At 43.8% G+C, this 25093-nt stretch overlaps 1 protein-coding gene and 1 pseudogene across 2 annotated transcripts; both read right to left on the reverse strand.

Moving 5' to 3' along the window:
- Nucleotides 1–208: 208 nt before the first annotated feature.
- Nucleotides 209–3534, reverse strand: LOC108239833 (annotated as a pseudogene).
- A 127-nt stretch (nt 3535–3661) lies between these two features.
- LOC108239877 (calponin homology domain-containing protein DDB_G0272472) lies at nt 3662–24850 on the reverse strand. Of its 2 annotated transcripts, none has more exons than XM_017422898.3 (10): nt 24611–24850; nt 20804–21842; nt 17442–19749; nt 7122–7234; nt 6534–6618; nt 6214–6358; nt 5987–6105; nt 5718–5914; nt 5532–5617; nt 3662–4708 (listed from the first exon to the last, which is right to left on the reverse strand). In XM_017422898.3, exons 2-9 carry the CDS (start codon nt 21829–21831, stop codon nt 5542–5544), a joined length of 4071 nt encoding a protein of 1356 aa, XP_017278387.1. In that variant the 5' UTR covers nt 21832–21842; nt 24611–24850; the 3' UTR covers nt 3662–4708; nt 5532–5541. The 2 variants fall into 2 exon arrangements, with proteins under 2 accessions (XP_017278387.1, XP_017278388.1); XM_017422899.3 differs by lacking the exon at nt 24611–24850 and adding an exon at nt 24298–24533.
- Between the last annotated feature and the right edge of the window lie 243 nt (nt 24851–25093).

The raw sequence follows: 25093 nt of genomic DNA on the forward strand, positions 1-25093 counted from the left end.
CCCTAATGACCCCTAATGACTACTGGTCCTGACAAGGTGATTATATTAAAAAAGGTCTTCAAAGGTAACCAAGCACACACACACTCAGACACACACTCACACGGTATTTTTTGATGTTGTTTTAGCTTGAGCAGCTAATTTAGTGACCGATTCAATGCATCACCAAGTCTGCCTGGCAGTGATTCACGCACAATAAACATGCGACAACTTGCACAAAGCCAGCATCAGGGCCAAAACCTTTATTTCCAACAGAGATACATGTTTCATGATGGCCAGTTTCCAGTTTTCCAAAACTGCATGGTCAGAAAGCTTTGCTTGATGAGGAGCCAAATAAGTGATTCAGCTTTCTCCAGTTGCTGTGGGTTTTGTCAGAGGTGTGCTGTTAGGGTTGGGGTTGAGTTTGGGATTTTGGAGTGGGTTTAGGATTCGGGTTAGGGTTAGGGTTGGGAGTGGGGTTTGGGTTGGGTGGTGCTGGGGCAGGGGCAGGGCCAGGGGCTGGAGCAGGGGCAGGAGCAGGTGCAGGGGCGATAAAGCACCCTCTTTTGTGCCACTGCATGTCCCGCACACGTCGGACGGACTGGATCTGAGGTGCAGTGGCTCCCCAAGCGTTCCAGTGCTTGAAGTCTCCATGTTCAAAAACGTACTGCCGGCCTCTGTAGCCTGGATACATGTATCCCACCCACCTTTGAAGGAAAGAGAATTAGTTTTCGAGTTGTAAATGACATTATGAAAGCATTTATAACAACTACGCCTGTTAAATGTAGTTGTTTACAAGAAGACACATTTGTCCCATTGCTTTTGGCTTTAGTTCTGATATACTAGAATTTACTACAATATTTGTAACTGAGAAAGTGCGTCTTACGTTCCAGAGATAGCCTTAGCACTGGCCACATGGTCCTGGAAACCATGAGCCCACAGACTGGGGACATCGTCGTCCACAATCTCCATCTTTCTCCCTTCAAAGCCTGCATTCTCAAACAGGTGCAACTTGTGATCTGCGCTGTCCTAAAGAGACAAACAGCATGTTTTCATATCTTGAACAGAAATTAACAAGCGCTAATGGGACGCTTTCAAGCCTTGTGAGCGATGACGCCTTGATGGCTGCTGACCACTTTCAGAGGCCTGAAGGAGGTTATGGTGTAGCTACTCTGGCAGTTGGTCCATGTGCTCCAGCGAGGATACTCTCCTTTCTCAAGCACAAACTGCTCTCCGGCAAAACCTGAACGCTCAAATCCCACCCATCTGGCAACACACGGACAATTCGGCGCGGTTAAATGTGCACATTTGTTCAAACGAATAAATGCCAGGAATGAGATTCAAGGGGAAGAGGAAGTCACTCACGGTCCCGACTCCACAATGACTGAGCCAACTCTTTGTATCTTCTCCAGCGCATCTTTGCATTCACCAGACAGCTCCACCTTTTTTCCACGAAAGTTCTCAAACTCGAATACGGCCAACTGCAAGACAGGAGCAGGTGGAGCGGCATGGCGCTATTCAGATCCCACAACTGTTTCTGAAGTTCTTCTTTTTGGTCAAGCTTTTGTTTTAGCGCCTTCTTAAAATCAACAAAAGAAACGTGTTCTTGTTGAGTCTCGTACCTTATATGTGGCTCCAGCTCCTCCTTGGCCCTTCTCTGCAGGCAGCTGGTCTGGGCTTCCTTGCTGTTCTGTCATGTTTTCTCTAAAAAAAAAAAAAAAAAATCACAGCAATTAAAGGCAAACTTTGAAACCGTATCTTTGAGTTCCACAGCTTTTGTAAAGTTTGAACACAATTTTGGATTGTAGAAGTAGGCAAAATTGCACATAAACAAGAGATTTTTCAACTTTGAGAGCACTTTTTTCACTTTAAAACATGCATGCCTGTAAAAGTTAGGAAATAAAAGAAAAAAAGCATTATCCTGATGTTTTTGTTTACCTGAAAGGCTTGTGCTTTACTGCACCCCGAACACGCCACGTTCTGTCCTTCCTGTCTTGTCTCTCTCTGTTTTTTTTGTTTTGTTTTTTTGCCTGTCTCAGTGTGAGGGTGTGTGGTTGTGGAGGCCTGGCGAGCGGTTGGTGGATGCCAGTGGGGGTATTTATGGTTTATTTCTGGCCACAGCAGCAAAAAGCCTGTTGATGCAGCAAGTCTGTTGCACCTATTGTGTCCGTCACACTGCTTCTCAATAGGTTTGCCCTCTGTCCCTGGCACACTGGCAAACACTGCGCAGCTCTGCCCATGCTGCCATCCTGGTCATGATCCTGTGGTGGGCACAAGCTCTGACTGCCAGCCAAGAGAATGGACAGGGATCAGCCTCACTCAGCAGTATTGGACCCACCCAGCTATCTCCCTCTTTGACTCAGTATTTCATCTTTTTTTTCCCCCCTTTATGTCTTCAACAAATATGTCTCATTGGAATTTGTGACATCATATTTTATCATGTACACAAATTATGTTTCACTTAACCTTGTGCAAATCTTAACAGTGTAATTTATTATCAACCTATTTATTTAAAATATTAGTAAATATAGTTGTTGTGCAGGTTTATGATCATCTAAATACTAATATCTAATATGAGCTATCTCAGTCTGGATTTTGCCCACTCCTGAGACATCTCTGGTTAAGGTTACAAAGAGTCATTCCTGCTGACTTTCTCTATATTTATCCTACTTGAGCTGACTGCTGCTTTCTTTGGTATCAGGAATAAATCATTGAGTTTGTTTACCTCAAACCCCCTCTGGCTGCACTCAGTTTGTACAACTGAAACACTTCCAGTCTCAGCCTTCCCCAATTACCTGTGGTGTTCTCCAGGGCTCAGTCCTTGAGCTCCTCCTTTTTTATATTTCATCTACTCTCCCCTAGTTTCTTTCTTGTCTAACCCTTTAGAACAGTGGTCTCCAATCCTGGTCCTGGAGGGCCACTATCCTGCATGTTTTACTTGTTTCTCTGCTCCAACACACCTGATTTGAATCAATGGGTGATTAACAGGCTTCTGTAGAACACGAAGAGGTGATTTAACCACTGAATCAGTTGTGTTGGAGCAGGGAAACAGGTAAAACAAGCAGGATAGTGGCCCTCGAGGACCCGGATTGGAGACCCCTGCTTTAGAAGATATTAAGAACTTTTTTGCCCCAAATTTCCTGAAACTTAACAGTGATAAAACCAGAATTTTTTCTTGTTAACTGTAACTCCGACCTCCCTAAATGTAGTTATTCTTTAACCCACCCCTGCCCTCATGTTAGGAGTCTAGGTGGCATCTTTGGTATCACACCTTCCTGTGATAAACATATTAGTCCTCTTACTGATTCAGCTCACTCTCATCAACCCACTATCAACTGTCTTTGTAAATTACCCACAGCTTATAGCACAGCCAGTCAAATCCATGCCCTTGTATTTCAAATATTGACTAATTAAATTTTCTTCTCTCCTGTCCTCCATACAAATTAATTCAATCACCTTAATTGATCCAGAACTCCAATTCTCAAAGAACTCCACCGGCTCCCTGTCTAGCACCACATTGAATTAAAGATTATCTTCCTCACTTCCAAAGCTCTCCATACTCTAAAATCGCCAATCTTCTTCATCCCCGCTCTCTGTGTAATCTGCCAAACAATGATGTTCAGAGCCACCCATGTAGTTCACATGTGTTATATTTGGTTTCCCCTTTTAAAGAAAACACTTCAGCTTCATTTCATAGAAAAAAAGTTTTATTAAAATTCCCTCCATTTCCATTAAACGAACAGTATGATGATCGTAAATGATCACGTAATCCATGACATTCGTGTTTTTTTCAGCAGTGTAAAGGCACATAAAAGAATCTTGAGCTGGGTAATGCATTTTCGAGGTTTGAGAAAAAAAAAACCACACACACACACACTTATACACACACATTTCCTGAAGTCTCAGCTTACCATGAATGTTGTAACAAGCTACTGGGTATGGTAATAAAACCCCTTTTTATCTGAGTCTGGCTAAGCTGTAACAAAAAAAACAGACACACTCTCTGGACTGTGTTAATAAATTCTGTACATGATATAGAGCTCAGTTGTACTGAACAGGCAGATTTTTGTCAGTTTTTGTTAAAGTGCTTCAGGCTTTCTTTGTTTTTAGATACATGAAATAAAAAACTACACACAAGCTATAGCCCTTCTGTTTTGTATGGTTGTAAAGACTGAACCTCACTAATATGAAGGGCCTTTTAAAAATCAGAACAAGATCTTAGGATTGAGGCTAGAAGTCGATCAGGTAGGCTAGGATTGGGACTACTTAGCTGTGATGGTTAAAGTTAGGGTTAAAGAGCAGGAAATGCATTATATTAATTCTGACAACTACATAAAGGCAAACGTGTGTAAAGGTAAATACCCTGATAAAGGTTTTAGTGTCATCAGTCCCTTTCTGATGGCCTTACGCATTCAAACAGTAACGGCTGATGGCTTTTCTCTAAAGTACACCCTCCAGACCACACTTTATAAAACATCTACTTGGCATTAAACGCATTACAGTGACCGCACACAGCCTTGGCACCATGTTTCATTTACAAGATTTCAAAAAAAAAAGTCTTTATTGCCTCCATGTCCAGGAGAAGGTGCGAACCTTCTCTGCAAAGTCTGAGGAAAGGCCCCAAAAATAAGGCGCTCAAAGTGCAGGGTGGAGCAGCCACGTCGACGGATCTGTCAGCGGCGGGGAGCTGAGGCCAGCTGACTCCAGCTGAAGAGCGATGGCACGGCATCTCCTGCAGGAAACCAACGATGAAATCAGATCAAAGAAAAAAATGCATTTGATACGTACACGCGCTAAAACACTGTGCTACCGTTGATGCGTTCATTGTTTGTAACTTTATCTATATCTTTCAAGTAAACTCAAACGTTATCTTAAAGCACTGAAGCCGGGTGAAGAGCGTTCACGTTCAGTGACGTAAAGGTGCGGTTTCGGTCGAAGCGAGACAAAATCTTGCAAAGATAAGAACTTGCTTTCTGTTTACAAGTTTGCTATCAGTCGCTCGTTCTCTGTTCCAGCAGAGTATTGCAATAAAGCTGACAAGAATATTTTGTCGTTTCTAATAATAGTCTTCATCACAGTGTACGGCACACGTCTTCAGTCTATCTATATCCACTGATATCCGTCTATCAAAGGCTGAGCCAGATAGAAATCCTGAAATTATCAGCAAATCTTAAACAATTCCCAGGTTGTGAAATGTGTTTAAACTTTAAACTTTTAATGACTTTTTATGGGAAAAAAATAAATGACTTTGACAAAATGATTAAAAAATAATATGTATTTTATCACATGGAAACATTTTACCTGGTTAAAAAAATGCTACAATTCTAACTAGAGTGATGTTTGGACTGATGAATATTTAAAGTGGAAAAAGAAGTTTAAAATAACTAAAGATGCTCAGCCGTCTGCTGACAAGGCATGAACAGAACTCTTATGAAAATCTGCGTCTCAAGACACTTTGATTTATTGTTTTCATATCAAACACAAAATCTAAGTTATAATTGGCTGTGTAACTAAACACCTCTGTTGTTTTTTTTTTAAGAAACAGAATTACTCACTTGTGTCTGGCTAAGTTTTACCACCATGCTGACTCATACGCTTCTTAGACTTCAGCTCTTTCAGCCACGCTGGAGAAGAGACGGCACTGATGGACACACACACGCAGAGTAGATATTTTAATTGCTCTCTCCAAACACATTTTTTTTTGGTGATGTTTTTTATAAAGTGTCATTCTTAGAGCGTACCCTCCGTCCTTGCTGCCTATGGGTGGTAGGACCCGTGTAGCTCCTGCAAGACCGGACAAGTGGGGAGACTGAGAGAGCTGGGAGGGAGAAGGCGCTGCTTCTTCATTTGGACTTTCTTTCTCTTCGATTCTTTTCTCCTTTTCTGCCTCCGCTTCCACTGCAGGTCCTCCCCCACCTGTTCTCTTCTTTATCCCAGCCTTAAACACAAGGTATACTTTAATAAATTCAAGTGGCATCTATTTATGTCATATAGTTGTGGGAGAACTTACGAGTAGGGCTGCAGGGCTTATGCCAGGGAACATGGAAACTTTCTGGGTGGAGGGAGTAGCAGAAATGTCAGCCTTCGGTTTGGGCTGGTCCTCCTCAGAATCGGACTCCTCTTTTTTACCTAAAAGCACCGTTAGATCAATGAAAACATGCAGAAAACCAACACTCTGAGACACTGAATGCCAGTTTTTTTCTTTAGACTAAAGAATATCGTATATAACGTACGAACCTGTGGAGTCTTGGGCGCTCCAGTTCAGCCCGCCTGTCTGACCCGACACTGTGCGGAAGGAGCGTGATGGACGCGATCGAGTTCGCCTCCTACTCAGCTGGGCTTTAGATTTCTGTGAGCTGGTGTCAAGGAGAGGAGTGGAGCTCTGTTGTAGAGGCACGGAAAAATGGGGTAATGAACACGATGTAACCCTCACAGAAACTCCTTCACATGAACATATACGGTATTTTCTCAGAAAGAGGTGCAAAATAACCAAATTCAGCAAATAGGAATCAGATAAGCCGTGATGAGAGGTGAAGCTTTAGAAACAAAAGAACAACCTCGGGGAATGCAACGACATCTGGCTCTTTGGGAGAATCAGTGACATCAGCGTATTCAGAGGGGACATCAGGAATGATCTGAGGACTGAAACAAACAAACAACCAAACATGTTATTTAGTATTGGGTGTGAAAAGGAAAAGACAAAAGTTATGTGTTGTGTTCAATTAACCACAAGGGGGCGCATTGATGTCAACTCTTGAAAATACTTGACAGCACAGTTTGGTGTTCAAGTGCTCATTATTGTAGTATCTCAAAACAAAAACAAAAACAAAAACAAAAACTAAAAGGAAAAAGAAAAACAACCCAAAAACCATTTTGGTCATCCTGCATGCTTCATGCATCACTGATCACATTCAACCTGGCTCTCCAGCTTGTTCCTCCAGACTTTTTTCTTTAAGCCTTAATTTCAGATGTATTTTTCCAGTATGTTCAGCTGGAATCGGATGAGTGGGTAAACCTTTCGTACAACACACTTATGAAGTCCTGTCTTTGTTTATCAAAGCAGATAAAGAAACTGAAGCCAGTAAAAGATGCTCCAATAAGGAAGGTTTTATTTGTCCTAATATGAGAACTTCCCCCCCCCCTACCTATAAGCTTCATCTGGTTTCTCACAGATGCCATCCTGTTGGGGTGATTCTTCCTCCGACAGAGCATCAGTGAGTTTGTCCTCATCGCTGGTGAAGTAACTGTTGACCTGCGTCTGCGAGAAGAGCACAAAATAAATGGAGAAAAGTTAAAAAAAAAACAATCATCAGAAGCAGAGGTAAATCAAATTATGCTTTTTTTTTACTTAAGTGTGGACAACAGCTTTCCAAATCCAACATAAGGGTGTATGTACTCTGCCTTCACTTTCTAGAAAAGGTCCAACTTTGCTGTGTAAATCATGATGTTAGGACTTTAAACTTTGGAGCTGAGTCAGAGGTGGGGGTGGGAGGTGGGGGGAATGTGTGCTGAGCCAACATCTCTAACTGCAGGGGGAGGAAAGACTGAGGACCAGCCAAGCATACGTCTTTTAATGAGCCGGTCACAGAGTCTGAGCTGTCCCCAGTAAACACCGGGAGCATGTGCGTGCTCGCACACGCACGGCCATACACACCTGCGCGCGCAGACGCACCCGCGGTGTCACACCCACACGCCGGAATGCACGGATGCACACACACTCGCGCACAAAGTGACAGAGGCTCGCAAATACACCTCGAAGCAGAAGCAGCCCTTCTCTTCCCCGAGAGGATTCCTCAAAAGCTCACCTCACTGTATTTATTTATTTTTAAAATTTATTTCAAGGGGGCACATCTCACTGTGCCTGATCTCGTCACCTTGGAAACGTGATAACCAGTAAACAGTGGCGCCCTTCTTCTTCGCGGGGCGGTTTATTGCTCGCAGCTCACAGGGCAGCTTCATTTGCACAAAGCCTGTTATCTGGCAGCAGAACAGCATGAATGAATAGGCTTCTGGTGATTTTCCTATAACCACACTCTGTGTTCAGATGCAGAAAACAAAGTCCACCACAGCAGAGACACAGTTTCACTGCAGCACATTTGTCCAGGGATCTAATTGACCATTATACGGCTGCAGCTCACCGAGTTTCCAACGCTAACCCGTAAAACCTAACAAGTATTGGAGTCATCCTTAAATTTAAACAGCTCCGATTGATCGAGTTTCTAAATATAAAAAAAAAGCAAAACCTGGAACATAACCATCACATAAAAAGGAAAAGGAAGTCCATGTACTGACCAGCAACACCAACAGGAATACAAAGCAGTCTTTATTTTTAACCCCAAAACTCTGAAACCACAGATAAACCAACACATTTTAACAGAGTTCGCATCGGAGTTATATGAACTTCTAGTAAATCCCACAGACTACAGTCAACAAAAAGCATCACAGGAATAGTTTTTTTTCTTTAAAAGTCAACATTTTCACACATGCAAAAGATTCCTCTGCCTTTCAGAAACTGCAAACACATTTTTTCAGCCAGACAAAAAACAAAACAAACAAAAAAACAAAATCAGGCAAATATCGTGTAACGTCCGCTGAGTTCTGGTGTTGTGGTTGTGGCATCTTTTAGATTTTGTTTTGGCCTCAGCCAAGTCGCGAGGCAAACATCAGCACCTTCCGCAGCAAAGCTCTCAGACTTTATCACCTGAAATCACTGCATGAAGAGACGATGCAAAAACCAAAGTAACGATTTGCAAAGTAAAAGCAAACTGCACATTTGGTTGAAATTTTTCTGAAAGGGTATCCATGACAAGTTTTTACCTGAGCACCATTAGTTAAAGCGATTTAAGGGTTTAACTGAACCACGTGGACAGTGTGGTATCCTTACCTAATATATGGAAGCATCTTTCAGAGCAAGGCCGGCTCAGTTTGGCTTGTATGACAGCCTGTGTGTGTTTGTAGCTTTCAGATAACTTTTGTCACTGATTTGTTGACGCATGATTGAAAATAAAAGCATTCAGCCCGGCGGGTTTATTGGAAGACACTTTCTGGGTTGTGATTGAAAGCTTGTAGCAGATTTAGCATGCTTGGTCAAAATAAAGAAATCCTGTCTTTGCATATCAAAGTGTACACCAGCCCCTGTGACAATAAATGTTACTCTGCTTAACCAAAGAAACAGAATTAGGGATCATTTTTCCTCTTGTTTGAAGCATTCATTCCTAATAGGGTTTTGCCACCAGAAACACTGACCTGACTGACCGCAAATTTAGTCCAAAACACGGACAGTGTAGTTTGTTGGAAACAAGTAAAAAAAAAAGTATACACTTTGTTTTCACTGCCTCAAGATTCATTCACAAAAACCTGCTTCAGAGTTATTTACCTTAACTTCAATTAAAAATAACTACAACTAAAAAGGAACCAGTTGGAAATGATCCGAGGGCCACGTCTGGCCCTCAGGCCACATTTTGCCCACGTGTAAGCTTTAACCGTGTTTCATCTCCACATCACTTCTTTCTCTTCAGGTGGGAGAGCATTTTAAAAGGTGTTCCTCTAGCTGCCTTTCCATCACAAGGAAAAAAAATCCATTTCAAATGAAAGATTCATGCCTTCGAATGGCGGGTTTTCAGAGGCTGCAGGTTGTGAAATTGGCAAAATAAATAAATAAATAAAATAGCTTGAACAGGAAGCTGTGAGTGATGCTGATTGGCCATTTTACTAAACCTTAAATAATAATAATAATAATAATAATAATAATAATAATAATAATAAACCAGCAAAAAATACAAAATTATAGTTTTGTTTATTAAGTCATGAAACTCTGAGCTAGAGATAGTAAAATAAATGCTGTGTAGGATGTTTTTTTATAACTACAAAAAAATTGAGATTCTTTTCTACCTTAAAGTCTTCGTTAGGCTGCATTATTTTTACACTCCTATATGCAACCACAGTGCAGTAAATTAAAAAAAGCATGACTAAATGCACTTATTAAAAGAGTCCAAAAGAAACTTACTTCTTTACCCCAGACATTAGAGCTAAACATCCTGGGAACGTTTTGAACAAACGCTCCTTGCAAGAAGCATGTTTCACATTTCGCATTTAATTTGAGTCACTGGTGAAATACAAACACCTGTTGGAGCCGCTTTTCTTTTAAAAAAGGCACAGAGCCCCGAGTGCCTCCAGATTCCTGAGATATTTTACGAGGACGAGAAGTGCTCAACAAGTGCAGACATATAACCATCACATATGTTACAGCAAAGGCTCCCTGCGTGTGCGACCGTATGCGAAGGGAAGGTGGCGGATGGCTGAGCAAGTTCGGGCAGAGGCCGCTTCTTTGTAGCTCGCCCGCTTCAAAGTTGTTGTCACTGTCAAGGGAATGTGCAAAAAGCTTGTCTGGAGTTAACAGGAGAGGATAACAGACTGATACATAATAGACGACCTGAGACTGCGGACGAGTGCCAATCAAATGTCTATTAAAAACCTTTTTTGTGAAGAACGTAAATCAGTGGCTTGGGCCTGCTCGTGTGACGGGCACTAACAGGATGACACAGTCAAAGAAAGAGAAGCTGTAACCTGATCAGCATGAAGCACAAGGCAGCTGCAGATACGGAAGGCAAAGGCCTAACCAGCCAGCCGGATAAGCTGCGTCTAAGTGTCTCACACATTGTTTTGGTCCTCAGCTTTATCTCTGACACACACCAGAGACTGCAGAGGGGAAAGAGCACGCATGTACGCTGATAAAACTCTACATCCAGACAACTTTATCAGGTACCTTTTCCTTCCTGAAACAAAACTGCCACTGCCTGCAGGGCTCCCTGGTTGGATTTGCATGCTTTAAACACACAGGTGTGGAGGAATACGAATAGCTAATGAGTTACGTGAAATACTGGGAGCTGTGGAACAAAATGGCAGAAAAACACCGAAACCTGTGTGTTAAAGCGGCTGCAGTCATTCCTCTTTGTTTCTAATCAGACAGCCAAGCCTTTAAAGCCTTTGTGTGAACTGTCTATTTGTTTGATTTACTGTAAGGTAAATTCACCTCTCATCTACTGAATGACTACATGAGTTCTTACAGAACAGGTTCCTGCGGATCTCCTCTGGAAATGCTGTCGGCTTCGGGCGGAGAAGCGACGCAGGGACCTCCTGCTGCTCCTGGCGAAGCTACGAAGGGGAGACACGGCCCTCTGAAAGGTTCCTCTTCCATTCCCGCCTTCGTCCTCGTCTTCCTCGTCGTCGTCGTCCTCCTGCTTCTCGTCTGAAGGACCCCACACCAGGTCCACGGCCCCTTGCAAGGACCGCCGCAAGCTGCCCACCCAGCCGGCGACCTGCAGCTGGGCGGCCGACAGTTTTCCTCCCAAGTACTGCATAGGGCTCAGAAAACCAGCCGGCCCGGTGCTTGGGTCACCATGGGAACGGCGGGGGTCACCAGAGAAACGGAGCTTTGGCTTCGTCGGAGATGGAGAGGGTTTGTGGGTGAGTCGGGAAACTGGGTGTCACTTCAAGCAAGCAGAGGGCATCACGGAAGGATTCTGCATCAGAAAAGTTTTAATTGATGTTTGGTTTAAGCAGCCGCCGTCTTTCCTCTATATATTTTTACGTTTTAGGTTAAACAAACTGCAAAGGACAGTCTCAGAATTGGTGTCAGTAAAGATTTAACTTAAGCACTTGTTTGTTTGTTTTTCCCTCTTGCTTTAACTGTGATGGATATGACAGCCTAAACGGAAACATCCAGAAAAAAAGACCGTCGTGTCATCATTTTGAATCCTTTAAAAAAAGATACTGGAAAAAGTCTTTATTAAAAAAAAAAAAAAAACCTTTGTAGTAGGGTTTCAGTTAAAGTATAATGGATTACCTCCTTTCCTCTTCTCCCTCTGTCTCTCTCTCTTTAGCTAAAGCACATCCTGTCAAAGTCGAGCTTCTGTTTCGTCTTTATCTATGTTCCAGAAAAGCAGCGTGGGAAATAACTGCAAGCGTCCAAAACCACATACAGAGCGTTACATCATCCTTATCTCCTGCAGACCTGGAAGATTATGAAGAGACGCCAAAACTAAGAAAAGCTTTGTGGTCGTTCGTTTCAAACCCACAGGCAAAAATAAATAAATCAAAAAAATCCAAAAAAGGTGTGGCTGACGGGGCCCAAGGTGCTTTCTGCACCTCCCTCCAGCGCTCTCTTCTCGTAGGTCAAAGCAGGCGACTGAGGAATCTGGTCTTTGTGTAAGAAAAAAAAAAAAAAAAGATAAGAGGACGACTGGTGGAAAGCTGACAGACAGCTAACAGGGAACACTGGATGAAGGATCAGGCAGGAGAAATGTGAACTTTCTTGTTCCTGGATTAGCCCATCCTCTTTTTATGTGAATTTTTTTTTTTTTTTTTGCCAGACGGATGGAGGAGGGAGACGCTCAGAACAAGGTGGAGAGAATGAGTGAGAGACAGGGACACCATGTACGGTCATTCTGACACGCTGCCCTGTCAGACAAACCCAAATGAGGACATCTGCACCACATAGCACCTTGTTACAATAAGAGGCAACCTTCCTCCTGCCTTCCTGACAGTCAGCTGGAGGTGTTTGCTCAGTAAACACATTCCTCTATTAGCTCTCCTGCTACCATCTGTCTTGTTTATAAGCAAACATTTTATTTGTTCAAGCCACACTGTTTTGGGTTTAGGCGGCCCTCTTACATAAGGGATGGTGCCGTTCAAGAGACAAAACTTGAGGAAGTGCGATTTCCAAGAGCAGTGGCGCCACTCAGTGGTAAAAACAGGAACGCACTCACCGAGGCAGGACTGGACAAGCTGTAAAACCTGAGGCCTTCACAGCACCGAAGTGGCTGTGTGCGTTGTGTCGTTACAGCAGGTTACAAATGAGTTGTTTTATAGCTCGTTAGCTGCAGAATGCACACAAAACACACAGCTCAAGGCTCCTGAGTCTGGTGTTTTCATTGACAAATGCTGCATGTGCAAACAGGCGCTGTCTCGACTGGCATTACTCAACTTCTCAGCTACAAGGATTTCAGTTTGCTGCCTGACCTTTTTCCGCTATCAGAACTAATTAAATTGAATTCATAATTATCGCGTTTTCTACGCCTCCCTCCCTTCAGGGAAGCACCTCGGCGTTGGTGCCCAAACCTCCCGCCTCGGATATGCCTCCAGATGTCACACTCGTGAATACGAACGTTGATTTTTGTGCTGTCTTTTTATATAAACGCTTTTTGGGCTTACCAAATTTTAATTTTTCTGGTCAGAATGAAAGCTCACAGTCGGAACATGCAACCTGCAGTCTGTTTACTTTGTGCCGTGCTTGAACTTTAACCCACTGCCTATCGTCACCAAACAGGAGCAAAAAAAATAAAAGAAGGCATTTGCAGCAACAGCTGACCAACACGCTCAAACTAAAGATATAAAGACCGTCTGTCTGGTTAAACACTGACTAGGTTAGTTTAGAAATGATTAGTTGACTCCAGAACAACTTCAGGGGAGTTTCTTGTGTTTTATTGGTGCACAACTAAAACCCTTTTTTTAATAATGGGTGGTTTTTTCAGTTCCAAACACTTCAATGATCTCCACCTTCAGGCTAAAAGAACAGATCTCCAACATGAACGCGCTACATATTAATGAATGAAATACAGGGACAGCTTTTAATCCCTAACAGGAGGAAAACTTCCTCGTTTATATCCAAAACAGGTTTAATATTTATCCTTCTGTTGGCGTCTCACTTTGAAGCGACACGTCACTATGAAGCGTTTATTCTTTTTGAAACAATAACCCACACAGGGCGCATCGGCACAAAGTTAAACCAAACAAACCAGACAGCCTGTTTCGACAGAGGTTTGAATCTATATTTAGGCCCGTTGGGACCTAATCTTAGCAGCTTTCTTAGACGTTAAATTATGATTAGTCGTGTAGACATTAGAAGCACAGCTGATGTGTGTTTTAGCTGATAATACGCTACTTCTGTTAAGCTTTTCTGTTGTTAAACAAGCAAATAAGTATTCAGTTATGAAAATCTAACTTCAACATGAAGTTGTGATTTTTTTTCTTTAAATAATACTCCTAAAAAAACATGTTACGCAAATAAATGACAAAATAGCGAGCTTAGCAGAAAACTGCCTTTCCTTCAAATGTTTCATCAGATTTCATTAAAAAAATCACATCCGATTTAATACGTTGATTCTTGCAACAGAAATACCCCTCCACTGGTTTAGCTCCAATCTGAAGATACACCCAGCAGTGCCTTTAATAGTTTAGTACTTCCTGAAGTTGTTGGCCGTAGTGATAAGCTGCATGCTTGCTAAATTATAATCAATTAAAACCTTATTAGAAGGAGCTTTCCCACATGTGGGAACTGCTGCTGACGCAAGCTGTGAAAACATGAACGCAGGTGAGGCATCAGATAAAGGAGGACACAGAAATCCACCCCAGAAGAAAATGTGAAATCATTTCTCCTTTACTTTTATACCTACATGTTTATAGTCTACAAACATAAGTTATAAAGTGAGAAGAGTAAAAACAGCTGAGGTCAAAGTTTGGTTCTTTGCTCACATATGAATTGATTGAAAACCTGTTTAATGAATATTTTAAACAATATTTTTCCATAGCTTTAGAAAAATAAAAGGAAAAAAGGGTCTTTGGTTTTCACATAAGTACTAACACCCTTTATGTCTCACGTGGAGTTGGAACACGGGCACAAATACAATATGAGAACAAGGCTTGCTTTTGTTTCGATTGTTTGAAAGCATGTAACTTTCAAACAATCAAAAAACTGACGTAATTAATAAAAAGAACATTCACCCAGGAAGATTTGTTGAAAAAAAAAAAACACTTTTAGAGCCTTTTTTTCTCTCTCCAGTGATGACAAGTTTGTAGCATAGTTAGCATTATTAAACAGATGCCTGTACACTGAAACTTGTGACAATAAACTTGCTTCCTGGTTAAAAAAAAAACCAGAACTTTCTTAATATATTTTTCTTTTTTACTTTTTATTTCGGAAGCATGAACTTGTTATAAAAAAAAGGTTTAAACCTATTCGAGTCCAAAAGCTGTTTGTTGGAACCATGTGAGAAGAAGGTATAAATTTACTACTGAAATGAATCTCCTCTAAGTGAATTTCTCTTAATTTATTTGTTTTTTCTTTAAATACATCAAGGGTCAGATGGAGAAGATCCAGGAGCAACTTTTGCCTCTTTAGCTGCGTTTTGCCCACGCATGATTTCTGGTAATTATTTGGTTGTAGAAGCTGTTTTTCAGCTTCTGTAATGTAAACCACAGACCCTTCAGCTCTCTAACACAACACTGACACTGAATCCTCTGACTTTTATTTTGAAGGTCTCTTTAATTCAGTTAGTGAGTCCAAGAGAGAGAAAAGCTGAGCCAAACCTTTGCAGAACAGTGTCTTTTGATCATATCAGATCCAGAGACATGGGACAAGAAAGGGTGTTTCTCAGGGCAGAGCTAATAAATAAAAAAATAAACAGTCTTTAATAAACACCCAGAATCCATTTGGTAGTCAAAAATGAAAACGTCCAGAGGACATCAAATGTTTAGTTGTGATTTTTTTCTAACTAATAAACAAGCTATTGCTTTAAGTGGGAAAAGATAATAACCCCGCCGTCTCCAAGTTACGCACCGTGTTTCATTTATCAGTCGTAGCTCCACTCGCTCCACTATCTGGCACGTAATTCCTGGAAACTCACGCAAGCCTTAAGCATAACTAGCACTCAACCCTAACCTAACAAATACACACACACACATTGTCACAAGTTTTTAAGCTCCGTCAGGCTCAAGCAAGTATAACAAGTCTTTTTTCTTGCGCGACAGGAAAGGCAGTGTGTTTGTGCAGGTGAGGTGTGTGTGTGGTTGCCAGGATGACATGATTCAGTGGTGAAAGAACCCCATCTGCTTGTTCACTCCTCTCTGTTCCTAACCTCACCCTCTCTTCATAATTGAACAATTATTCATTCCATGCTGAAAGTCATGTGGGCCTTTAACCCTCCGAGCACTGAAACACACACACACACACACAACATATTCAAGCCACAGTGACATGGTAATTCCGGACTCTGTACTACAATTTGAAGATATTAACGTTGAATCTAAAGGTGCAACTTGAACTCAAAGGAGTACAAATGAAACAGGCCATCTGCAAAATCCATGAGGCGGAGAGCGGGAACATTAGGGAAAAACCAACATCCTGGGAAAGACTAGGAATCATGATCTGAGAAGTAGGGGTGGGGGTTATAATCTAGTTGTCAATTGCGCAACGTCAGCGTTTCAATCTAAGTCAGAAAAGTCCATTTCGACTTTTATTGTGAAGGATTTGCATCCCGATTCAGCGGCTGAGAACCGGGACTCGTGCGTTATGTCACACCCTTTGGAGTCACAATAGAACACGATGATCCTAATGTCGAAGATGCTAACACGGCCATTCCCACGCTCTACAACGAGACCAAAAAGTTGTAGAAACACTGAAAGAAGCGGAAACGACAGTTCTGACGTGATGCATGGACATCCATTCCCAGAGGCTCCTGTGTCACTGCATTTTTTATTTTTTATTTTTTTGCTCATTTAGTTCCCAAAATCTTGTTTGAATGAAAAGTAGTTTATACTGCAGTGTAGAGGAAAATAGTTGGAGTCTTTTAGGTTAGAGAGATTCGAGGCTCAGGGTTTTGTTTGAAGTGTGGTCATGGATGCATCGATAATCGTTTTCTAATCGCACCGCAGCCCTCTGAGCTGGAATCATATCGGATCCTGAGGTGCCTGAAGATCCCCACCCTTACTGAATAGCCCTGCAGCACTTAAAGAAGGCGGCTTTGATAAGAGCAAAGAAAAGGAGTTCATTATCAGGTGTAAACCATAAAGTTAAAATATATACCTTACTTTGGAAATGGCCTCTGATGGACATGTTCAAGTAAGTTCAACTCGTAACAGAATGACAAGAAAAGCATGGAAAAGGAATAAATAATCAGCGAAACGTAGCAGCAGTGACTGGATTGGTGCTTCGTGACAAACAATGACTACAAACCTTCTCTGAAAGCAGCTATGAAGTCACAGAAGGTAAAAAAATGAAATGCTTTGCAAAGCCTGGGTCAGTCAGCTAATACTGTATACATGAGTCTGAGCTGCTTTTCAGCGCTGAAGGCAAAACTAAAGGGAGAATACAATCAAACGTGGCATGAAAACGACAGTAATGTCTTAAGAAATCAAATGTCAGTGGGTGAAACACTTTGAGCAGCCACGGCCAAAGGATTCTTGGAAATCATTAATGCTTCTTCTAATAAATCTAATTTTGTTTGAGCCTCAGCGAACAGGGTTTGTTAAATGAATGAATAAAAACACCTTTAAATGAAGCTGTTATTATGGACCATATTCACTGTATTGGTATGAATGTTTCCTGGGAACAGATATAAAAAGTGTTGATGTGCAGGTTTCCCTGAACCATAATGAGCGAATGAAGATAGTTTAAGTTGTGTTTTTACCTCTTTGTTGTCTTCTTCTTCATCTTCACCGTCCTGTATCATCTTTTCAGCACTCTCCTCCACCTCCACAAAGACAAGCTTCTCTTCCTCCGACTCTTCAACTTCCTTCAACTCTTCCTCTGACTTTACCTCCTCCTCTTCCTCCTCCTCCTCCTCCTCCTTCTCCTCCTGTGCCTCCACTTCCACCCTCGCCTCCATCTCCTCTTTCTCTGGGCTGTCCAGAACCGGGCTAACCACCGGCTCCTTCTCCACCTGCTCTTCAGCTCGTTTCTTCTGATCGTCCTGAGTTTCCTCGTCAAAGAATATCAGCAAATCCTTCTTCTCCGCGTCGTCGACTGCCCAGCTGCGCCTAGCGGGTTCTACTTTCGTCGGTGGAGGCCGTTTTCTTATTTTCACGGAGAAATCGTCAAACTCCACGTCTGTGTCGGGCTGTTTGACGGAGAAGTCATCGTACACCATGTCGATTAGATTCTCTATGGGCGTGCTGCTGTTGGACAAAGGGGAACTCACCGACTCCGACGCCTGAGACCAATTTTCAGAGTCAAAACTGATCAGATTTGCGCTCCCCTCTTCTCTCTGGCTGAACTCGGGCTCTTTTCTTTCTCTCTCGTCATTTAGCCACAGCTTTGCATTGCCTTCATTTGACCGCACGTTCCAGTCCAGCTCACGTCTTTTTCTGTCCTCCTCCTGTCTTTGATTTTCCCTCAGCCTCCTGTTCTTCTCGTCTTCCTCGGCGTCCTTCCTTAGTATCTCCTTTTCCCACTCTGCTAGTCTAAACGTCTCGTCTATTTGTGGTTTCTGCCTGAGCAGCTTCAACTCGTCCTCTCTTGATGCCTGTCCCCTTATTTTCAGCTTCTCCTGTTGAATTAGTCTCTCTTCCTCTTCTTCCTGCTTCTGTCTTTTCCTTTCCTCCATCAGTGCCGCCTCTCTCCTCTCCACCTCCTTTAGCCTCTCTCGTGCCCGCTCCTCCTCATCTCGTTGAAGTTTCTCTTCTCGCTCCCTCTCCCTCCTTCGTTCCTCTTCCTCTTGCTTCTGCTGCAGCAGCTTCATCTGCCGCTCCTTTTCGATCGCCTGCTCCCTTAACCTCTCCTGCTCTCGGTCCTCGTCCCGTTTTCTCTCCAGCTCTTGCCGTCGCTGCCTCTCGACCTGCTCCTCCCTGAGTTGGAATTCTTCCCTCTGCCTCAGCCACTCTTTCTCCCGCTCCTCCTCGTCTCGTTTGCGCTCCTCTTCGAACTTGAGTCTCGCCTGTTCGCTCTCCTCCTCCTTCTGCCTCTTTTGGAATTCCAGATGCTTCAGCCTCTCCTGTTCTCGCGTCTCGCCGTCCCGCTTCTGCAGAAGCCCGAGTCTTTGATACAGGGGCACCGAAACGAGGCCATCCTCCTTGCTCTTCTCCTCAGCGTCCGCCGGCTTGTCGTCGTTTGCGCTGAAATCAGATTCTGAGCCCAGGTTCACAGGAGGCGAGCCATCATCTGTCACCACAACACCAAAGCGGACACTGCGACGCTTCTTCTTCTTTGACAAGCGGTCAGCAGCGGGGTCTCCCTCAGCGGCAGCGTCGGTTGTTGCCGGGCTACGGCGGCGCAGCAGGATACCCTCTATTGTTTTGTCGCTCTCTTCAGAAGTCTCCGTCGAGCCTCCTGATGATTTCCCTTCGACAGGGGATTGGCTCGCTGTTGGTTCTTCAGCAGGTGAGACTGGTGGTTGTGGATCAACAGCCTGAGCGGACCGCCTCTCTGCTGCAGGAACCTTCTCAGTTACATTTTGTGGTGTTCTCTCTGCTTTAGGAGCCTCCGCGATTAGTTTTTCAGGTGTTCTCTCTGCTGCGCGAAGCCTAGAGAGTAGTTCTTCAGGTGTTTTCTCTGCCTTGGGAACCTCCACAGTCACATTTTCAGGAGTTTTCTTTACTTCAGGAACTTCCACAATTAGTTTTTCAGGTATTTTCTCTGCTTTAGGAACATCTGCTATTTGTTTTTCAGGTGTTCTCTCTGCTGCGCGAAGCCTAGAGAGTAGTTCTTCAGGTGTTTTCTCTGCCTTGGGAACCTCCACAGTCACATTTCCAGGTGTTTTTTTTACTTCTGGAACCTCCACCGTTAGTTTTACAGGAGTTTTCTCTACTGTAGGAACCTCCCCATTTAGTTTTTCGGGTATTTTCTCTGTTTTAGGAACCTCCACATTTAGTTTTTCAGGTATTTTCTCTGTTTTAGGAACCTCCCCATTTAGTTTTTCAGGTGTTTTCTCTGCTGCAGGAACCTCCACATTTAGTTTTTCAGGCGTTTTCTCTGCTGCAGGAACAGCTGCGGGCTCCAGGCTGCAGAGGAGATACCAATCATAGTCATTAATTAAAGGAAAAAGAAACAAAAAAGGTTCAATGACAATGCTTGTTTCAAAAGCCACAGAGTCATGACAGCTACCCCGGGCTACTTTGAGTTCACGTTTACCATTAACATTAAGTAACAAAGTAACACGAGAGAGGAGTCATTTAGTTGGACTGACCCCTCTCTGTTTGTTGCTCTATTTGCACACTGAAAGGAAAAGAGCAGCCTGCAGCTTCATCTGGCCCTAATACTGGAAATATCACCTCAGAGTGGACCGTGTACGCCCATCTGGATCTATCCAGGAACCAAAAGGCGACAGAACAAGTTTGAATTTTTCTCTCAGAGTTACTAGAACAGGTTTCGTCCTCCTGTCCTCCTGGTTGATTTGAAACTTCACAGGAATGCAGGAAGTTAATGACTGTCCAAGAAGCAGTCCAGTAAATAACACGTCACTCATCATACCTTTCACGTGACGACACTGAAGAGTTGCATCGCGGGATGAAACTCTCACCAGGAGCGCTGACTGCTCCGTCTCTTTTGTGTCCACATTTGACCTCGTTTACAAACAATCGAACGTTCAACAGAGGACACCGCGTCGCTCTTAGGTCCAACCTTAAGTGTAATCGAAGCTGCCGAAAAGGACAAGTGTCGACGAAACAGTGACTTCCTATAAGAGGTGCTCCTGTTTCAAAGGATGTCTGTACCTTTCAGAGGTGAATACCTGCAAACCTGTGCAAATAAATCAAACTACCTGCCGCTGGCTACATACCTGAGAAGACAAGAAACACAGCTGAACACAGATTTGATGCTGTATAGGTCTGACATTGAAATGCAAAGGTCGCTCCCTGCAGTGACAAAGTGTGAGCACCAATCTATATTTGAGGACGAGTTTCATAAATGATCATTAAATTAAGTTATCCATGTGTCCCAACTCTGAAATAAACTTCACACCTGATAACATCTGCGAGAGCACGCTCTTTTCCTTCTAATCGTGCCCAGTCTTGTACCCAAACGCAAGCAGAACGGATGGAAAAATGTTTCCCTCACCTTTTGGAGCGGATCCTGAGTGCAGCCTGAGGCCTGCTGTCAGCATTCGGACTCTTGGAAGCCGTCTCCGCCGCCCAGTTCTTGATCTGCTCCTTCACCCCTCCAATGCCGTTTGGAATTTCCGGCTCCTCTTTCTTCGTGGCAACCTCCTGCTTCGACACCGAGTCAAACAGGCGACTGATTCTGTGCTTTATGCTGTTTCGTCCGCTGTAATCCGCCTCCTGTTCGCCAGCGTCGCTCTCTCTGTTCGAGGGTTCCGGTGGCACCTGGCTTTGCTCCGGGACAGGAGACGCCGGCTTGCCCGCAGCACTCTTGGGGATGGTCTTAGGAGTGGTCCTCACAGGCTGAGGGGGCAGCAGCGGGCCACCTGACTCGAACTTTGAGGTGAGCTCCATGGACAGACGCTTCCTGGTGCCGCCCCAGTGATACTTTGGATTGGTCGAGGATCCGTCGCTGCTCGACTCTTTAGGCTCCTGAGTAACAGAAACCTGAGCTTCGGCCTCCTTTTTTGTTTTGTCTTTCCGCTCTGAGTTAGTCACTGTGTCGGTGGGCGTTCTGTGGTTCGTTTGGACAACACTGTCTCTCTGGACCTGTTCGGACTCGAGTGTCTCTTTAGGTGGAGTGGGTTTAGTGGCTGGACTGGAATCAGTGCTGTCCTCCGTGGGTGGCAGAACTTCACTTGCCTTGGTTGGTTTTGGTTGGGGTGTAGTGGTAACCATAATGGGGCTGGGTTTGGAGGCCGAGCTGGAACTCGGCTGAGACAGGGTCTGAACCGGGGTGGTCCAAGTCGATTTGGATCCGTCCGCAGCCACTGGTTTTGCAGCCACTGGTTTTGCAGCCACCGGTTTTGCAGCCGGTTCCGTTTGCGACCTGGACCTGGCGTGTACGGTTTTTGGAGCATTGATGGAGCGAACTGCCGTGCTCTTCTGCAGAGAGAAGGGCTTGGGAGCGAGCCGAGGTTTAGGGCCCAGAGCTGGCTTTGGTTTCGGGGAGCCTCCGCTCTGGGAGGCCTCGGCGGAGCTCTCCATAGCTTAAGTCCCTGAGAGCAAAGGAGAGAGAAGATTTAAGTCACAGCAATCTACTCCTTCAAACTAAAAAAAAAAAAACCTTTTAATCTCCATCAGGGAGAAGCTAGCTGGTTATGTTGCAACAAACAGGACCCGAAACGTCTGGTTGATCCAGATTTTTTTAAAGGTAAAGTGAAACTAATCAATCACACTGAATAAACACTAACCAGCCTCTTTTTCCTGGTAGGCTTTCAATCACCTGATTGCTTTTAAAAGGTTAAAATTTACTGCAATTGTCACAACAAATTCAGATTTTAAGCTTTACTGACAAGCCCTTTTGTCAAAGTCAAGATCTAAAACACCAGTTTTTCCAACCTGGAGGTTCAGCGCCATGTAACGAACAGCTTCTGAGGAATTTTAATTTGGGAAGCAATCTGAATCGCACAGAGGGGACATTTAAACACATACAACCAGTTTTAATGAAGCAACAAATGTGTGATGTTGTCCCTAAGTGTGAGAGCGTGAAGGGTTGTTTATCTTGTTTGTCTCTACGTGTCCCTGAGATTGGACTTGGACATGGACTCCAGGAGATAGGCCATGACCCGGGAAAAGAAAAGCGGGTAATGACAACGGCTCTTACATCTCAATTAATTTTGATTTAATCGCATCTAAGTGTCTCTGTGTTGTAAGTTTTCACAAATCCCATAACCAGATTTTAAAGTAAAAAAAAAAAGATGACACTCCAGTCATTCGACTGAAGACGGTGTGTTCTTGGCAACGTTCCCAAATATTTTACAACTATTAAGGAAGAGTTCGTAGTCGTTTTTCACTGTGCATTTTACATAGGAAAAAAAATGACAACAGGCCCTCGGGTGACGCTGTCAGAAACTAAAGCAGGCCCGATGAGTCACCGTACGTCTCTATTATACGACGTGCAGGAGCCACACGGTCAAGCCGCATACCTCGCTGAACGGAAAACACCCCCCTCAAGACGAACCGGGTCGTGACTGTGTCGTGACTGAGCGATTTGACGACGGAGAGAAATCTGTTGCGAGAAACAGATAACAGTGATGTTTCGGTATCCGTCCCCGTGAATACCACGGGTGTTAGTGTTGCGGAGCATCTGGTTGTGCCTGTAAGACGTTTGTTGAACAAACCGGTAACTCCACGCCCCCTCGCAGGTGGATACAGTGAAACACTTGGCGGCTTCCGCGGCGTCTTCGCCCCTGTGCTGTCGGGTCTGCGGCGGGGCTGCCATTGGCTGTTTGGACTCCAAACAGCAGACTTGCGCGTTCGCCCTGAGATCTGTGTCTGTAAGATGTGTTGTTATGTTGCTACACCGCTGCCTGAACACAAAACACCGCTGGGTGTGCAGGGTATTGTGTAATGGGATAAGCCTGGGATAAAGCTGCCAGCGAGGCTAAATTACGTGTTAGGTTCTTTTTGTTTTTTTTTGTTTTTTTGTCTTACAGATGGGCTCCCTAAGAAACAAACACTGTCCCGCTGATAAAAGCTGGATAGCTGAGGTGTGTCTGGTACCTAAATACCTCCTGAATTTTAATGAAGTTCTGTGAAAGTAACGACTGCATGCACGTCTACATCTGATTAACTTTCAGAGTCAACTTGATTGAAGACGGCTGCTGCGTCCAAATGACCTTAAAACACACAAAAATGGCTCCAGCTCAGACAGTTTGACAGACACCGGCCCAACACTCGGTGTGGTCGTAGCTGAGACTGATCCCCAATATACACTTTGCGTGCTAACACATTACACGAGATAATGTTTCATTTTCTGCTATATAATGTTTGGGCTTAACTCTGTCTGTCTGTTAGCAAAACATCCCATGAGCCGCTGGACTGATTTTAATCAAATTATCAGTAAATGATCACTGGATTCACCCCTGCCTGTGATTACACTTTGGAGCCGACCCAATTCAGGATGGCCGCCGTGGTCAACTCAACGCAGGAAACACAAAAATGACTACAATTCAGTCAATTTTAGAGAAACTATTGCTTAGATGGGGTGTGGTCTTCATCATCGTCATGCGAGTCTGTCATAAAACATACTCAAAGTGCTTTGCAAATCTTTGCTTAAAACTACAGCACAAGCTGACGGAGTCGACCCTGTTCGTCTGTTAGCAAAATATCTATTGACCCGCTGGGTGGGGGTTTAATGAAACTTTTCAGAAAGTAATCACTGGATGCACATCTACAACTGATTAACTTCTGGAGTCAGTCCAGTTCAAGATGGCCGCCACAGGTGATCAATAAGACAAAAAAATGGTTAGAAAGCAGAGAGTTTTACAGACACCGAGGTAAAATTTGACGTGGCAGTAGCTGAGAGTCATTCACAACACTAGTTCTGAGATTTTACACTGTTAACGATGATCTTAAACCTCTGTAATGACGAGCGGCGGGCGACATGCACTCCTTCAGGGAGTGCTCGGCCTTTAATCCAGAGATAGAAATGGCCACTCAGCAGCTCACCTTTACGTGTTTCCATCTCTGCCCTGACGAGTCTTCGAGACTCTTGCACCTCCAGGTTTGGTTTGTGAGCCCCGGGCTCACATTAAAGGGCTTAGCATGTGTAATAAGGCTCAATTACAGGCTGTAATAAGTTACTAATAAACACGCTAACTGCGGTGAACTCTCTGCCGTTGAACCGGCGGTAAAATCACTGAACTTCAGCGAAAATTCAGACAAACTTTAGCAGCCCGATACCACTCACACCTGACACACTTCCCACCCAGCCCGACACAAACATCACAGGTACGAAGCCGACTTTTTTCCCCCCCTTTACCTGTTTTTTTTTTTTCACTCAGGCATACAGGTAGACGACGGGAGCGGAGAAGTTAGAAGAAACGAAGCTGCTCTTGCTCCTCGGCTTTCCGCGGTCGTTCCTCCCTGCTGAGCTGTTGTCAGGCGGTATTTATTATTATTGGTTTTTTGTTTTGTTTTTTTGTTTGGTCTTCTTTAAAGTCATTCAGGATAACAAGACGTCAGCCTCGACGTTACACCTCCACCCAGCCACGGTAGACACGCCCTCCGCCCGCCTCGGCTTCAACCGGCGTCAAAACATGGAGAGTAGCGTCCCCAAACAGGAAGTGAAGAGCTGCGCCTTCAAAATAAAAGTCTTTCTGTCACTGAGCGTTTATACATAACATCCCAGAGGGACAAATATCTATCTATCTATCTATCTATCTATCTATCTATCTATCTATCTATCTATCTATCTATCTATCTATCTATCTATCTATCTATCTATCTATCTATCTATCTATCT

The sequence above is a fragment of the Kryptolebias marmoratus genome, linkage group LG4, assembly GCF_001649575.2.
Source record: "Kryptolebias marmoratus isolate JLee-2015 linkage group LG4, ASM164957v2, whole genome shotgun sequence".
Classification (NCBI taxonomy): Eukaryota; Metazoa; Chordata; class Actinopteri; order Cyprinodontiformes; family Rivulidae; genus Kryptolebias; species Kryptolebias marmoratus.

What these genes read in the sequence shown, in the direction of transcription:
- LOC108239877 (XM_017422898.3), bottom strand. Translation starts at nt 21,831, where the DNA reads ATGGAGAGCTCCGCCGAGGCCTCCCAGAGCGGAGGCTCCCCGAAACCA. An exon ending in ATGTCGTTGCATTCCCCGAG is followed by an intron (nt 6,359 to 6,533) that starts GTTGTTCTTTTG and finishes CCTCTACAACAG; the next exon opens with AGCTCCACTCCTCTCCTTGA. An exon ending in TAAGCCCTGCAGCCCTACTC is followed by an intron (nt 5,915 to 5,986) that starts GTAAGTTCTCCC and finishes CTTGTGTTTAAG; the next exon opens with GCTGGGATAAAGAAGAGAAC.